The sequence below is a fragment of the Molothrus ater genome, chromosome 1 (genome assembly GCF_012460135.2).
Source record: "Molothrus ater isolate BHLD 08-10-18 breed brown headed cowbird chromosome 1, BPBGC_Mater_1.1, whole genome shotgun sequence".
NCBI lineage: Eukaryota > Metazoa > Chordata > Aves > Passeriformes > Icteridae > Molothrus > Molothrus ater.
In genome coordinates, this window is record NC_050478.2 from 30,898,462 (window position 1) to 30,916,392 (window position 17,931).

Below are 17,931 nucleotides of genomic sequence, written 5' to 3' on the forward strand. Positions count from 1 at the left end.
TTCCCAATACTGACCTCACCTTTTTTTTTTTTTTTTTACAAACTTTAAGATGTATTTCATTTTACAGAGGGGATGCTGCATTTAAATCAGGGGATGACTACCAACATCAGTAACTCTGCTAGGCATTCAATAATTAATTAATAATTAAATTTTTTACTGAGTATTTTCTGAAAATTGACTTTGATTGGGTTTTCATGTTACTTCACTATTGGCAGGTAAAACTTTGAAGGACGTTAAGTATTCTACATACAACTGGTTTGTGTATTGCTCACATTCCTCGTTCTTGCAGAAAGCCGGGACAGATGCTTTTGGGGTCAGAATTAATAGCCTTTAAAACTATTTTTAGAAGTCCTTTTTCCATAAATATTATTACTGATAAATTCTCCTACTGGAATTATTCAAACACAGAAGTCAATGCAAGACTAAGGGAGTTCCATGGTTTTTGTTAAAGCAATGATTTGTGGTGGTTGTTTGAACTATTCATCTTGCTGGAGCCTAAAGATCACATGCCCTTCACAAATTTTTTGTAAATCACACTGGTAGGCAAGAAAATATGCAAAGCTGCTATTCTGGGTACTCTTTATGATAGGCATTTTACATCAAAACAGCTGGAAATGCCTTTGACAGAAAAAAAATCTTTGATACAGCTGCAATAGCAGTAAAAATAAAGGAAGCTCACTGTACATATTTTTCCTAAAGTAGTACACTTTTACACACTTCCTGTATCTGGAATTTATGGAAAAGACGTCAGCCATGTAAGCCTTTTCTCCTTTGTTCCTTCACGAGTGACATGGCTGACAGGCCATTCATTAGAAGTTGCTCCTTGGAGATGATGCACGTACCTTCGCTTCTTTAGTCATGGTGAGATGAAACAGCAGCTGAGAAGCACGTTGAGGACCTTTTGCTTCCTGGTGGAAATCACAGAGGTGATGAATGATCACCAGGACATCTGTAAGAGTGGGAGGTGAGAGCTATGAGCGTGACACCTGGGAAGCTGCACTGCCCACGGTCAGGAGCAAAATATTACAAACTTATGTGGTAGTGTTAGCTGGCATCAATTGTGTCTAATAATGACAGACTCCTTGCTGGAAGTGATACCAAAAGGCCACACAATTTTTAGAGATTGGAACACTTCAGAAAAATATTTAATTTCTGTTTTCACGCCAGTATATTAACAAAACCCAGCGATGGAAACACTTTTGCTCTGGCATAAGTGAAAGAGTGTGAGACTCCAAATGCTTTTAAAGATAAAACACAGGAATTTGCTCTGAAATATCTAAGTTTTATTAAATTTCAGTATCACTGAGGAGGTCAGTACTGTCCAGTATTATTTGTCAGAAATTCTTAATCAGTTTGTTTTCTGCATAGCTACACTACTGTGAGCTGAGCAAATTTCATTTACTTCTCAGTATTAGAACCACTTATATCAAAGGACAGAAGTTTTTTAACAGGGTTGTTTTTCTAGATTTGTGTTGAAATGTATCCATTTGAAATGCTTACCTAACTAACTTCCATCCCAGAACAATTGAGTCCAACGTCTACTCTTTTAAAGAAAGGGCAGAGAATCCTTTTGAACTATTGTAAAGAACTTCTTGTTGTCCAGAATATTGGACACATAGAATATGATGACTGCTATCCAAGGAGCATCACAGGTCAAGCTTTCCATGAACAACTAGATGACAAATTGCATTTTTGACCTGTTGTCAGAAAATGAGTATCTCTTGTGGGAATGTGTGGTATCTCTAAGAGGACTGGTTTTGATTTTAATGATGGCAACAATTGTGCAGGAAATCCAGAGCAGGATGAGCAATTCAGTGTATTTTTAATTCCTCTTAGGAGTAAAATCAGAATTCTATTGCAGAAAATGAATTTACATTAATCACAAGATGTGTGTTTGTGGGTGGGAGGAGGAATGGAGAGAGAAAAATTCTAGGATGCTTTGAATTCATCCCAAAGCAGTAGTTTAGGCTCTCTTTTATATTGCCATGCAGTTATCAGTGGGGATGTATTCAAGGCAACTTCAGGAAAATATAGAAAAGGAAAGATAGGAAAGACAACTTGCACAGATGAATACATCATGCAGGGTGTAAAAAACTGAAAGGTTCATCAGATTGTGAGCAGCATCTCTGGTCAGTAGAGCTGTGATTCAATGACCACTTGGCAGATCCCAGGAGATTTCTGGAAAGAGGACTGAAATAGAAGATGAGGAGTGAAAGAGGTGTTGTAGCCAGGAAGGACAGATAAAACAAAAAGCAATTATCTTAGAAATGCTTTACCATTATTAATCACATTCCTTTTTTGCCCCCCCTGAGGTAGGTTCCAGATAAATTTAAATAGCAGGACAAGGAACATTTCCAGTTTTGTCAACTGCAGTGATTTCAGAAAGATAGTGAAGTAAGAAATCTCTCCCTCATGTATATTGACATATCTTTCCTCACCATTTTCACATATCCCACAACATGAGCACAACATAAGGAGCTGGCAACTTCCAAACTTTACAGTCAGTCTTCCTTAAAATTGAATTTTCCAGCCTTAAAGGTGTTATAGTACAGGCTTTCTCTGTGTTGAAGTATCTCTGCTGTAAGGCTTCTTTCTTAGCTTGTTTTGAGTATGCTTAAAGCCTTCACTGCTAAATTGGCATTATCACATAGATATTTCTTAGAGGAAGCATTCATATTAAGTTTTTGTCGGCAGTGCAAAGCAGAGAACTTTTAGACACGGGGCTTGAAATATTAATTCATTCAGTCAGGAGAAGTTACCTACATTTCTTTTCACTTAAGTCATTCCTTTCCTTTTTAATGCCTCCACATCCACTTCAGGGACAGGTAGCTTAATTTCTATCATCTGTAGCTTTGCAGAGTATTAGCTTTGCTACACATGCCAATGATTGAGCTATACTAGATGTGCTTGAAAAAGCCTGCAACCTACAGTGCTCATTCAGGAAACTGTGAGTGAAGTAAATCCATATGTGTGTTAGGAAGTCAGTGCTCAGATAGGGCTCGTGTCCTCTGGCTCTTGGCGCTATCATGCACAATTCTGCTTTGAAGAACTGTAGCAGTGATAGGATTTTTGGTAACAAAATGTGTAGTATGCTCATAGTTCAGCACTGACATTTTGATGCTTTAAAAAATGTTTTATTCATCAGGTTCAATTCAGAACATTCTTCTATCCTGACAATTTTTAAAGGACTCCTAAACAGAAGTACTATTTAAATATTAAACATAATTAAGCAGAAAAAAAACTGCTAAGATTCTGGCTTAGAATTCAGCTAAAAATGCTGTATTTTCTGTAAAATTTGTTTAACATTGTCTGAAAAACAATCCTAATCCAGACAGGTTTTTCACTGAATTCTTTGGCTGCTCCAGGGCACTTGAACGAAAATAAGCTCTTATAAAATTCCATCTGACTTCGTCATAGTCTGTGATTCAGACAGCATCACATTTGTCACAAATTCATGCATAGTCAGCATATAGATAGGCTGTCAGATACATGTGATATATACATGCACTAGAACCAGAAACCACAGTGTCTAATCCTATTCCCTTTACTTGTACAAAACTCAACCATTTCATCTCACAGGAATATAGAGAAGCATATCAGTAGGATTTTAGAGCTTCATTTCATATACAGCCTGACAACTGGGCCAGCCAGTAGCTGTAATTTTAATGGGTTTGCCATTTATACCACTGTATTTCAACAGTAAACACTGTGTTACACTAAAAGAAAATCTCTGCTTAAACACCTGAAACATTTAAGGGAATACTTAGAATTAACAGAGATATAAAATGGAGTGAGATGGCATTTTCTAGTTCTAACAGCTGAAGTGTTGGCTGTGTGATGCAAGTTCTTCTAGGTTATTCTTCATGAGATGTTCCTCAGAAATTCAGTCTTAAATTTGCAAGAATTTTAAACAGTATTTTCCACCTGTGTTTGTAATACTATGCCTTTTTCAAGGTAAGTATTCATGTTACTTTTAAATATTTATGTTACTTTTTTTGCATTATAGTAACAGTACATGAAAGTATGCAGCTTCAGTTGACTACCCGTAGCTTTAAGACTTTACCACTCATTACAGGTACCATGCCCAAGAGATTAGCTAAAATATCCTGAATTTCCTGTGTTCATTTAGGTGGTAATTTTTGAAAAATTTCTCAGGAAACACTGTTCTGTTTCCTGATTGCCCATTTTTTCTACCAGTCCAGGTAAATTAAGGTAGCAGTCATTCAAGTGGTCTGAGGGAAATTTTTCAGTGGAAGATACTTGGTCTTACAGTCCCAGTTCAGTCTCCTCACACTCAGCTGAAAGCAGAAAATGATAAATGCTGTACCTTGGCCAATGCTCAGCATTCAGCGGATGGAGAGACTGCAGTCTCATGTATCAGAGCAGACAACTGTCTTAAGGGTGGGTACTCTCAAACTGTGGTTACAATTTTAACTTAATCAGCCTTCCTGGAAATGAATCATAGTCCCTTTGAGGATGCAGGTTGCTCCTGCTCATGCCCTGGTGTACAGAGCAGCTGCCATTGAATCATTTTCATCAGCCACTCCTTCACGTTAAGCTTAATTTGCTGGCCATAAAAATGGTAAGAAAGTACTCCCTCCCAGCCCTCTTGCTGATACTTCCTTATTTAAAATACTGCACAGTATTTTTCAAACTTTATTATGGTTTGATTACATTGATTTAACCAATGACCTCTACTTATTTATCTCCTAATTAGCTTTAAAAATGAAATTTTATTCACAGTTCCTCTAAAGCAACAGAGAGATAACTTAAAGGTCTGCCTAATGTTACTTATGTCATTACTTTTTTTACTACTTGGTCTCTTTCTTGTTTCTTGTTACCTATTGATCACTGTGCATCTTTCCAAAAGCTACTTTTATTTCTTTAAATCTCAAGCTACCAATCTACAAAACAAGTATAATAAATCATCCCATATCAAGCTGATGATGCTTAATTGTGTTTGTACAACATTTTGAGTTTCTTACATGAAAAGAGTGTGCTGTCTCTACTGTTATTCTAAACTCTGCAAGCAAAATCCAGTGTTCTTATTCAGGGCTACTGCAAATACACAAACTATTTTCATTAGTTCTGCTGCATGCACACAAAACCGATCAAAATAGATAGACCTGATAGAAAAATCAGGTCCAGTATACTGAAAAAATAAGGTAATTTTAATAGCTTGAAATATAATATTATTGTAACAGTAATGGCAAAGACATTTGACAGGTGTAGAGAAGATCAAGCTTAGATCAAGCTTCTTTCTGTTTCAAATGACTAATCAGAGAAATTCCTCTGAACTTCCAGAGTCAAGTAGCAGTGCATCCATTTTCAATTACTTGATTTCTTTCCTTTTTTTTTCTTTTCCTCTTCTTTTTCTTTTTCTTTTTTTAATGGAATTAGGAACAGAAGCTTCTGGTTCAAACTGAAAACATGTCTCAGTGTGCTTGGAAGTCATCCAAATAGCATCTGCCACAGTATTTTGTCTATTTCTAAACGTTTTTCTTTTCATGATAAATTTGTACGGTATGCTACAATTAAATGCACTTCCCATGGAGCATCAAGGAAGTCTGGCTGTCTCTTTGGATAACTTTTTCAGACTATTTAACACCATCTTGTCTGCTTTACATAATAAATAATACATATAGGGATATACAACATTTCACCTATGTGTTTTGGTATGTTTCTGTAAATAAACACTTACTAAAAATAGATTTCAAAAGTAAAGTTTTAGCACACTGATTGAAACTGTAGAGCAGTGCTACTTAGCCACCTCTACAGTATATTCTTTATAATGCAATGTATCACACATCACACTTTCTCATTTAGAAGGTACAAAAGATAACTTTCTCTGCTTTAAACCCCTTGTTCATCTGTTACAAAATAAAGCCTTCCAGCCAAAACTTATCAGTTCATCAAGACTGGAGATACGCAAAGGTCTTTCTTTATATAATTCCATTTTCTGTCTATGGCAAGAGTGACCGCTGAAATTATTTAAAGCAATTAATTGTTCCAATTTTAGTCACTTAGAAACAAACGCCTGGGAAGGAAAAATGAGGGGTTACTCCTCTGTTTAAGAAAGGGGCCGCTGATGTGCCATTGATGAGCTCTGGCACGGGCTGCCCGTGCCTCTGCTGCGGCAGCAGTGGCTGTTCACTCCCGATGGACATTCCCGATGGACATTCCCGATGGTCCCGGGGCTGGCAGGTCCCCGTCACCTCGCCAGCCAGCTTGAGGAGCGTCTGGCGAGCAGGCCGGGCCCGGTCGATGTAACACTGTTTGTAATGAGAAATCTAAACAGGGAATGGCAGCGAGGCATGACAGGAATGTGTTTCCATTGGAGAAGCCCGTGCAGAGAAAAAGCATAAGCAGAGCCATGTCCACAAGGCCTTTCAGCTGGCCAGCACGGAAGACTGATGTTATTGTACACGGGCTGTCACGCTGCCAGCCCTCCCTCACGGGTTTGTTTTCTCTCATGCTCTCCCTCTCCCTCTCCCTCTCCCCTCTCCGCTGCCTTCCTCCCGGGGCCGGCTGTTTGCTCAGGTGGACAGTGACACCGTTTGGAACGAGCTGCACTCGGCCGGGGCGGCACGCATGGCGGTGGGCTGTGTCATCGAGCTGGCGGCCCGCGTGGCCTCCCGGGAGCTGAAGGTGAGGTCCGGGCCGCGCCGTGGGTGGGAGCGCCGGGCGGGCCGGGAGCGCGGGCGGGGGGCTCAGGGGCGGCGGTGTTCCAGCGCTCGGCTCCGGGAGGGCGGCGGGAGACGAGAGCCGGGAGCGCGTCCGCCAAGGTGTGGCAGGGCAGGAGCTGCAGCGGCCCGGGATGGTGCCAGAGCCGAGGGGCTGCAGCCCGAGGGGAAGTTAGTGCACATCTCCGGCCAGGGGCTGCGGCGCTCCCTTTGAAGTCAAGTTTTATTTATCTTTAATTTTTAAAAATATGGTTGTTGAATCACGTGCGCAATCTCAGGATACCACCCAGCGAGAGGGGAGGCGAGGCTGGCCAGGAGGGCGATGGGCAGGCGGTGCCCGGGTGCCAGCCTGCCCGTGTCCCTGCTGCTGCCGGGCCCCTTCCCGCTCCTGTCTCCGTGCCGCCGGATCTGCAAGGCATGATGTACGAAACCCAAATTATCCCCAGTCTAAACAATTTATAAAAGCTCCAGACCTGACAGACTTTGACATTTTATTTGGTATTTTAACGGCCCTATTTAAAGGTACACCATATGCAGCCGGAGTGCAGGCTTGCCCCAATAAACATTGTTGGAGCTAACATGTCTCCTTAATGAAACTGTTTATTCGCTTTCCAGTCCACACACTAATGGATTCAGTCGTATTTCCAGAATCAAGATGGAAATAAATATTTTTAAATTAACACTGCATGATGATTTCTAAAATTACAAGTTCTGTTTGGAAAATTTTCTTCCTGTATATTTCTCTCATTTCGATCGAAATGTTAGCTACCTATTTGGGAATGGATACATATATTTATGTATATATTTAGATAGATACAGAATGTATCAGGGTTAAAGGACAGCACAGTCAAGTGAAATTCAGTACTATAGTGCTTACATAATAAAATGCAGTTTTGTTATGTTTATCTGAAATTTTATGTTCAGGTACTGAAATCATTAGTCAGGTACCACACAAAATGTACAAATTTTGAAAGATCAGGGGCAGGGTGCATTATATGGAATCCGGTTGTGTATTCTTTCTGATGGGTTCTTTTTCCCCTTTAAGATTTTTTTGGGCATAGTAAGATATGTAACTCACTGTGCATTGTTCCACACACAGGAATAATGAACATAAAGAAGGATTTTTTAGCTAGTTCTTACCTTCAGAAACTATAGGACACACACCACTGTCTAAGGCAATTTAAAAGCAAGCTTTGGTAAGAATAGTGAGATACGTCTTGTGTGCATTTGACATGAGCGAGGTCCACTGCAGAATCTTTACCACTTACCTCTGTACATTTGTGGTGTGTCTCACACAGTATGAATGCCCTTGCTTAAATAAGTGTGTGATAGACAGCTGAAAAGAATCATCAGCCATTGTGAGATTTGTACTAGTGGTGCAGGAGTCTGTAAACAAATATTTTATATTTAGTATTAGATATTCTATATTTAGAACTAGTTTGTAGTTTAATGTAACATTATTGTTGTTCCTAAATAGAATATTTTTCTACAATGCAAAGAACTGAAGTCTTATGTAACTTTCAAGTTGAGACATAGGAAAGGCAATTTTTCAATATGCCCAGTAATTGGTTTAAACCAAATCATGAGAAAAACAGAAATGGAAGGGATTTGCTGTGAAAGAGAATTGTGAATATTCCTGCCATTCCTTATAGGTGTTTATCTAACCTGCTCCTAGACTTCCAGCATGAAGCCCAGTGATTTACATGCCTTTATGGCATCTGTATGAGCTATCAATCTGCATGTGGTATTTTTCATTTAAGGCTATGGAAAGATTATTAATGCCTGATTGTCAGTAGGAAAGCATGTTAGCAGAAGTTCTGTGAATGCAACAGTCCTGACATTAGCTATTTTGGCACAGTCATCCTGTGTGCATTTTCACTGCATCATTCAAACCCAGGGTTTGCTAGCAAGTTGCTCTCAATACTCTGATATTGTAAATTGCACTGGGGGGGGGGTTGGCAGTGGTTTCTGGAGTTCTCTACAATCTCCATATGATTGTAGACCCATATGGGTCTGTGTGTTCCAGTCTACCTTTGTGCTTTTACATGTTCCTTTCCCATCTTCCTGCATTTTATCTGTAGAAAAATAAGTTGATCAGCTGTTTCTGTTAGGGAAAATACCAATCTAGTAGTGTACTTCTGAGATTCTAAAGGAAAGAAGATGAAGTTGACCACTTTCATGTGCATTCATTGAGCAGATATGCATGTGAAGCAACCATTTGGGGCCTGTACTGTGAGCACTGAGTGGGAGGATTAAACTCTGATGGGAATCTGGAATGATCTGCTACAGCCTCAGAAATTTTGGATGACAAAAAAGCACCTTCCAAGAATTGCATGCAAGCTATAACAGCTCTACAACATGTTAACAGCAAGATGAGTGCAGCAGAGAAGCACACCATAGTAGTTCCCTGGATGTTTACCACTGTGGATTGCTATCAGATGGTGTACTGGCAGTTTGGTGTCAATTCAATCAATTTAAACCCCACGTTTTTTTACAACAGTGCTGGGCTAGAGTGTGGAAACAAACATCAAGTGCCCTGTATGGATAGAGATCTGACATATAAAGTTCATTTCAGGAAGGACAGGACATTTCAATGTCTATACTTATTCCATGATCTCTACTGATAATGCTTGCTGTGGCACAAAGTGACAGTAATAGGTTGGAACTATGTTGCTAAGAAAAGAGATGAGACTGCAAAATAAACCATGAAAGTCTGCAGAACAATTGGGAGATTCATTACAGAGCTGGGCATGAGTCAAACTCATATACAAGGCAAAAAAATTCTTTACTTTATTCTGAATTTCCTGAGACTATCAGTCCCATTGCACACAAGTCTCATTGAGAACAGCAAGATGTTGTTCATCTGATTTGGACAGTGTTCAAAAATTGACAAGGAATTAAGAGGAATTCTCTTTGCTGTAGTTCAAACCCCTGGTGAGACATCAGATTTCTTTGATCTCCTTGATCACTGGGAAAAACATCAGTGTGGCAGTACTGGGGATGTAAAACAATAGCCACAATAGTAATTAACAGTGGTGCAGGTTTTTCCTGGGGGGGAGGGGGGATGGGAGGTTGGTGGTGAGTTTTTTTTTTTGGGGGGGGGGGTTGGTTGTTGTTTTTGTTGTTGTTGTTGTTGTTGGAGTTTTTTTGGTGATTTTTTTTTAATTAAGACAAATTGCCACTTCTCTGGGAAGTCTTAATCTGGATTTTTTTTATTTAATTATATACAATTGTTAAAATTAAGCATTCTGTGGATCTGCTTAATAATATCATGAACAGTCATTAATATACATTTGATATACTTTTGAGGTAGTATTAAATAAAGAATCACACCACTACTGAAATATATAGTATTATAAATGTGATGTTATACTGAGTCAAATGCTATGTTTTCCCTTTTTTAATTAATTTACATGTCTGATGAATGTGTTCTTGGCAATTTTACAGTAGGAGATGAGCCTAATTATTGCATTAAGGTTACCTTTTTTTGAGCTGTTTGTAATTAGGAAAGCTGCTGATGCACAAGGAGGTATTTATGTTATGTGGAATCAGAGCCACACCTCTCCCGTCTGTCTGTTTTTACGTATCTATGTTTGGTGATTTCTCATTTCCCGAACAGATTTATGTAGAAAGCTTCTAATAGTCTGTTGCCTGTCTACAGATTTTTTGAAGAGGGGATTATGTGGATCTGGGTGAATAGAATTCCACCACAGTCCTTAGCTATAGCCAATAAATTGTTTTATCAGATAAGAGACATCCTATGATATATTAGTCCTTGTGGAAGAAAGAACAGTGGTGCCCAGCATGTGATTTCTTGCATGCAGTGTATCTCATGAACCTGGAAATCATTGTCTCTAGCCTCTACTTAATGACCTCACCTTCAGAAATAGGGCCCAAAAAGATGCAGACAGAGAGCATTTACTTCCTGGAAGTGTCTCCTGAGGCTCTCATTGTTCCCTTTCATTGCCAAAGGATGTGGCACTGTAAGGTGCTGTCCTGCCCTCCCTTCTCATTTATTGCCCAGCTCAGTACTTCCCTTGCATGGATTGTGATGCTCAGCTCAGTGCACCTCCCCTCCCTGCTGCTGTGCTACTTGCCTCACAAGCAGCTGTGCACCAGGAGACTCTTCCCTTGCCTCTGCACCTGTCCTACGCTGCAGGAACGTCCCTCCTGCTGCCCAGCTGGACGAGTAAAGAGGTTCTACAAACCACACATTAGAAAAGTCTTGGAGGAAAAAAAGGAGAGTTTCTGCATCTGTGGTCTTTTGAGTTTCAGATTTCATTTGTAACTGTTAGAACTTGGAAAGAATCTTATCTTTAGGACTTAGCTTGTGAAATTGTTGTTTTTGTTTTTCCTGAACAAGTTTAGGTTGCTGATATTTTCATTTTGTTAACCAAATTATTTATGTTGATGCTGCCACCTGTTTTGTTGCCATATATTTGGTGTTTATGAAATGGTTAATACTACATTTAAAAAGCTGGAGTTCAGTTAGGTTAGTATGAGAATTTTGCAGTAATGATACTTCATTGAATAATGTCCTCCAAGATGATATTTGTTCTTGTGATAGTTGTTTTATTTTGTGTTGCTTTGTGAACATTAATTGTGTTTTAATTTATTTTCTGATAACAAATTGTACATTTCTCTGTCTGTATGTCCTCAATATCTTTAAATTGACTGTCAGGAATAAAAATTGTACAGGTGAAAAAGATAATTTAAAAAGAGTATACCTAATAAAAACCTCTTTTTGGGAGAGGTTACCAAAGGGGAGATGGGAGTCATTCTCAGCAATGGGAGATGACTCCCATCATAGATAACTCACTGCCAGAGCAGAACATGTAACTGTTGAAAATACAAAGGAACATTGCTGAAACATTTTTCTTCAGCCTCAGATGAACCCTTCAGTACTATTATAAGATAGGATTAAGTATTTTAAACACAGAACCTATAATAAGGGTTACTGTCTAGTTTACTTTGCATATCCTTTAAATATGGAAATCTTGGTGATGTAGCACTGTTCTCTGTGATAGAAACATATAGTTGATTCTTTATTTATGTATATGTATATATATGTATATGTATATGTATATGTATATGTATATATATCTATATGTATATTTTTTTAAATTTGGCAAACTTGAAACAGAAGAGACCTGCACAAAATACTGTCAAGAGCTGATAGAGATTTCCTTTTAAAAAAAAAAGTTTGAGTGAATTAGGAAGCAATTTTTCAAAAGAACACTCAAGAAGAAAGGCACATAAGTTAAAAGCATGGTCTGAGACTGTCTTGAATGTCCACTTTAGCTGAATCAAGTGAAGCAAAAGCCATTTTTCTACCCTATCATACATATATAGGTGTGCACATGCACACACACACAAACAAACATGTAAAGTTGCCCTGTTGGTAGCTAAGGGTCATTTAACAGAATGAAAGCAATTGAAATGACTTTCCCCTGAACCAGAATCTGATACATTCCTGGGATTGTTCTTTCTAATATGTCAGGTTGAATCAATACCAAAGTAAACCTCCTGAATTTGGTCATTGCTATTCTGGTGTCTTTGTACAATCCATAGATGACTTAAATTGAACTTGAAGCTCTCATTCCAAATGAGCTTGGTTTTTACTGGTCTCAAGGCCTTTGCCACCCAGGGCTATGGAGGAATCATCATGTGGTAAGCAGTACTAATCTAGTGAATAAACAGCATTAGCTTAATCAACCTCTTTTTCCCCCCAAGTTCTTAGTTTTCTAGTTTTAAAAGTATACTAAATAAAAATCTTTCAGCCACATTTCACAGCTCTTTTGCTGGGTTTTCTTGCAACAGCAACAAAAAAATTATCAATCTAAAGACTAAATAAGGAAAAAGAGCAGAAAAGAAATGTCTCCCTAGTCCCATAGTGTCCTTCTTCTGGTGAAGCTTTAGGCCAGCCAAGTTGCGTGGCTGCCTGAACAACACAAAACCTCACACAACTCCTCTGGTTGCCTACAAAAATCTGTGCCCAGGTGCCTTCTGGACAGTGTTTCTCCTGCAAGCTCTTCCCTACCCTTGCTTCTATCTTCTCACCCTCTGCCTTATAAAAATCTCCCTTTGCTTGAAAAAAAATTCCAAGTGATGTGAGACAGCCACAAAAAGAGGCATTTTTTCCACACCCATCCACACCATTTTCAACAATGCATGCATGTAAGAAACAGTAACAAATTAATACTTTTAATCATAAAGATATGATTGATAAAAGCTTTCAATCAAAGTTACCAATGAAATCTTTTAGATAATAGTTTGTATTCTTTGCTTTTACAAAGTTAGAAAAATTGCAAAATTTTGTATTAAACCATCTCGTAGATACTCTTTCCTAGCAATTATGGTTATATTTATAGCTGAGTGACTGTTATTATTTCATATAATCAGACAACTTTAATTATATGTGTGGTACATGGCTTACCTCCATGACCACTCTGTACTAAAACACTTTTGTCTGCTTTCTTTCCCAATATAGTTAACACTAGTTGTGGCTAAACAGGCCGTCATGCTTGTATCTGAGCTAGTCTGCAAGCACCAGCTTTTCATGTGTATTTTCTGATGCTATCCACTTAGGCCTTCAGGGAAGCAGACAGGGAACTCTTTGTTTCCATCAAAGTTAAGTGTTTTATGTCCATTTTTGTGTACTTGGCCTCTACTAGCTTCCTCTGCAAGACAAAATAGTATTCCCTCATGCCCATTACTGTTTTTTTGGCAAATCTACATGCTACTCTGTTAAATCACAGGTTCTTGTTCACTGCATTCATAGACCCCTGGGGCCAAGTGCTGACTCCTGCTCTGGCTGTATGAGTAGCTTGTAAAATTGTCCCCAAACAGGTGCCCAAGGAGTGCCTAAGCCTTACACCACTCATTCTCATGCTTACCCTCCCTGATGGATGGCATAGCTTGGGATTGTGTTACAGCATGTGGCACTGAGAAGAATATGGTTATCTTCTTCCTGGTAGCAGTTGCAAGTGGATTCTTGAAGGCAGACAAGACTTAAAGCAGCCTTGATGTTTGTTATTTTAGGTCTTGGCTACACCAGAGATGGCAGAGTTAAGGATGGCACTCAGGCTACTTTAGAGATTAGACCTGTGAGCTACACTGTATGGGCCACCTTTTAAATATAAAGAAATTGGGGTTTTATAGGACTTTATAAAGATACGAGTATATATATGACTCAGGGAATATAAATTCTGACATGACAAACTGATACATTTCTGTATAATGCTCATTCTGAAATGTGTGCACATTGAAGTAAAAACAGAACCTTTCCATTAAAAACAAGTGCATGTCCAAGACTGCCTTGTTTAAGCACTGGTAGTTTTAAGAGTTAACTGCAAGATAGGTTAAGGGATTTAGATTAGTAGAAATTAAAAACTTCCAACACCTAACCTTAGGAGCAAGTCGAGCTTCAAGTGTGGAATTCAGACCCACAGTTAGTTACCCAGTCTCCATCTAAAATACATAGAACAGGTGAGGTTGGAAGTGACCTCAGGAGGTCATTCTATCAACCTCCCTTGCTCAAATGCAGCTGCCTAGAGCTAGTTGCCTAGATGTATGTCCAGATAGCTTTTGTTTATCTCCAGGAAGGGAGACTCTACAACTTTTCTGGGCAAGCTGTTGTATATTTTGGTCACCCACACAATAAAAGGGTTTTTTCATATGAAGCCTCTTGCCTCTTGGATAGATGACATAGATGTCATTGCTCATTCATACAGGGGTTTACAGCTTAAAATACAAGACCTTTGATTTCTAATATTAATTAACAATTTTTTGTTAATGAAATAAAATAATAAAAATAAAAGCTGAGGAAGAGCATGACTCCAGACCTATTGTTAGAAAACTTAGACTGAAAATATGTGTGTGAGTATCTATTTTATGGACCACATAATCTAAATATACAGAGTGGTGTGGGAAAAAAAAAATTATAGATTCGTCCCCAAGTTCAAGAAGTGGAACCTGAGTCTTCTACTACTTCAGTAAGTGCTATTGGAGTACCTGCTGTGGTTTATTGCTACTTTTTGCACGGCACTGGCTTTTCTCAAAGTCTAAAAAAAGCCAGATGATTTCCCTAGGGTAGTACTAGGCTGAAACTACTATGCACTGCTTTTCAGTGAGGCTCCTCACCATACCTGGAGTACCTGACTGTCCAGGTGACTCTTGGTTCACTTGGAATCTAGGCAGACCAAGCTTCTCAAGACTGTCATGTGAATGGAAGAATCATTCACACCTTGCCACAGTGACCACATATTGACCTAGAGAAAAATTGTCTGCGTCTAGTTTTACCTGCTGTATGGAGGTAATGTAATAGAAACACCAGTGGAACTCTGCAATGGATGGTCAGTTCTAAGCCCTGGATTGTCCACTCATGTTATGGTATTGTCTTGAGTATTTGTCTCAGAAAGGTTCATGGAGAGGCACAGTAGATGCCCAAGCTTGATGTAGACTAACACTGTACCCCGAACACTACAAAAAGGGATTAGATTAACTTGACCACCAAAGACAAGAAGGCCACAGTAGGATGTACACCTCTGTTCTTTGGAAATCAAGCATCTAACTTCCTATTTAGAGTCATGAAAGAGGAGTATACTTAGCTGACTGTGGAAAAAGACTAACATTTTTCTTAGTTTTCATTAAAGGTCCAACTCAGCAGGTTTATCTGCAGTCGATCTTCTGTGTAAACTGAGTCTGGGCAGACTTCTCTTCCTTTGTTGTTCAAATATGCACAGATTTTAGGATATCTCTATTCAGCTTTATTCTTAATCCTCAAATTTAAATAAAGGTAACCACATAATGGCACAGACATGAATCGTTTTTCTAATGTTCATGTCTGTCAGTCAGTTTAATGTTCTGTCTACTTATAAAGGTGTCTGTATCCTAATATAAATAAGGCTCTGTAAAAAAACGCTTTGAATTTATGTGTGTTGGCTTCATTTTCAACATATTGCTCTGTGTTAGTCTTTCTATCTTTAAAGCAAATTTTTACTTTTCAGTCTACTGTTCTACTGTCTACTGAGCTCGCTGTCTGGTATTTAAAATTGCCTAAATAAAAAAAAAATCATGTTACATTGTACTAACATATGCTGTGTTCATGCAAAGTTTGAAAGTAGGAGAAATTAAGTGTTTTATCAATTGCACAAAAGTTGCCAATAATTCTGTATGGTAACTAGTTTTCAGTATTTGGTATAATTCAACTATGTATTTTGTCATCAGTGTAACATATGCACAGTATTTCTTAAAATATTCAGTATTTCTTAAAATAAGAAAATTTCCCAAGTGTATACTGAACTTTTTTGTGATGTAAAAACTCATAAAAAGTGGTCATGACCTTGTTGTGAATATCCTCTGTGCTGGTGGAGAACTGTAATAGTTAAGCTCTGATTCCAGAAATTACCAAGATGTGATAAAACAGGGCTTCCAAAGAGCCTTGTCAAATGGAACAGAAGAGAAGCCTACACTGTAACTGTCATATTGTCAAAAACAGCAGTGCTGATATTTTCTGTCTCTATATTGCCCCATGAAATCCTCCTAGAGATAATCATCTTAATTATATTGATCTTTTGGGAATACTGATAAAGTTAGATGATAATGAGCTGTTAGCTGAGCAGGGGCAGCTGTAAGCCTTTCATGGACTTCTTCCAAATTCCTAAAAATATTGAGAGAAGAAAATGCAGGTAGCATCATGCTCTTTCTCTAGTAATACCCTCTTTACTGAGTCTTTTTTCAGCTCATTATCCCGACATTCAGCAGCATACTTTGTTTTTTCATAAAGGCTACAAAAGAGTTCTTTGCCAAATCCTTCTTTAAGTTATGTTTTGTGTGAGAAGAAAATGTTAAAAAATTCTCATAAAGATAGAGAATACAGTTTTAGCTGAGAGTCAAAAGCTGGTTTAGTGCAGTCCATAATGCCTTTTTTCTTTTTTTTTTTGGTGTGCTTGATCTATAGGAAATTTATATTCCGTCTCCAGGAATGCCTGCATGAATACTAACATGTATAGTTTTTGTGCCTTTTAATTATTGGGTTGTTGTATTTTGTTTGTTTGGGTTTGTATTTTTAATATGGACACTTAATTTAAAATAAGTCATGATGTCAAATCCCTCAGATTCTTTAAATGGTGACCAGAAGAACCACTGTTATACATGCACTCCCTTGGTATTGTACTTTAAGTTTACTGAACTCTGATAGAACTTTGGCCATGCTCCACAAAACTTGGCAGCTGTCTGCTTGGGTTACATCTAGCAGCAAATTAAATAAGACAAGATGGTAGTATTTGTTTATAAATAAATGCCAGTGAAGCAACATAGGTAGGCAATTCCACAGGTACACACAAACCATGCATTCATATGATTGTAAATAAACAGATTCACAGGAACCAATGTAACTATTAACTGCCATGTCCCTCTGTATTTACACCAGTGTCAGTGAAAGTTTAATGATTGTTATGTTTATCTCAGGTAAGAGAAGAAGCATTTATATTTATCAAGTTTTAGTATATCAAACTGGAATACTTTAATACTGATGAATTAAATACAGAAGTATTACAACCTTTTTCTTCCTGTCCCCTCCTCTCTGAGAATACAATGCTTGATTGGTCATGCAGGCATACATACACATCTAGTGTTTGTGTGAAGCTGTGTGAAAATAGAAGATATCTCATGGGCAGATATCTCACGTACAGATTATAATTTCTTATTGTATATATATGTATATGGTAATTGTCTTACTTGATGGCATATATATAACTGAATAGAAGGACTACCTTGGGTAGTTGAAATAAAGATAAGATAGTTGAAATACTATGAAGCAGTGGTGTTTCTCCTGAATCTAACTGTTGTAAGAGAAATTTTATATGATATGAGACACTGCTTCTTGAACATATAATCTGACTTTCTGAACAGAGCTTCCTTGCCAGCACTCCTACATTTTCCCTTTCCCATACCCACACTGGAAGGATGGAAATTCCATTTTTCTTTTATCTTCAGTGACTCCAGAGGCAAAACATTCCTTGGTGATCCCAGTGCTGTACTTTATGAAATGTACATACAGTTCCAGAAAGTGTGCTAGAAATTGACTTCAGGGAATCTATTAACTTGTGAGCATGGCAGGTTCCCAGGTGTAATGTATGGTTTGCAGAAATATGGGGTGTTCATTGTCATCTTTTTTATACTGATAGAAATTACCTGTGTGTGGGGGGTGTGAATTTATAATTTAGTCTATACAGAGGTAAGATCA

The 17,931-nt window shown here is 38.2% G+C and overlaps 1 protein-coding gene across 11 annotated transcripts in view; it reads left to right on the forward strand.

The window, feature by feature from the left end:
* Window positions 1–17,931, forward strand: part of HDAC9 (histone deacetylase 9) — a 456,338-nt gene that overhangs the window by 336,224 nt on the left and 102,183 nt on the right. For all 11 annotated transcript variants that reach the window (XM_036399060.2, XM_036399107.2, XM_036399099.2 and 8 more), the window contains one exon: window positions 6,541–6,648. In XM_036399060.2, coding sequence (XP_036254953.1) covers window positions 6,541–6,648 — 108 coding nt within the window. The remainder of the gene's footprint in view (window positions 1–6,540; window positions 6,649–17,931) is intronic.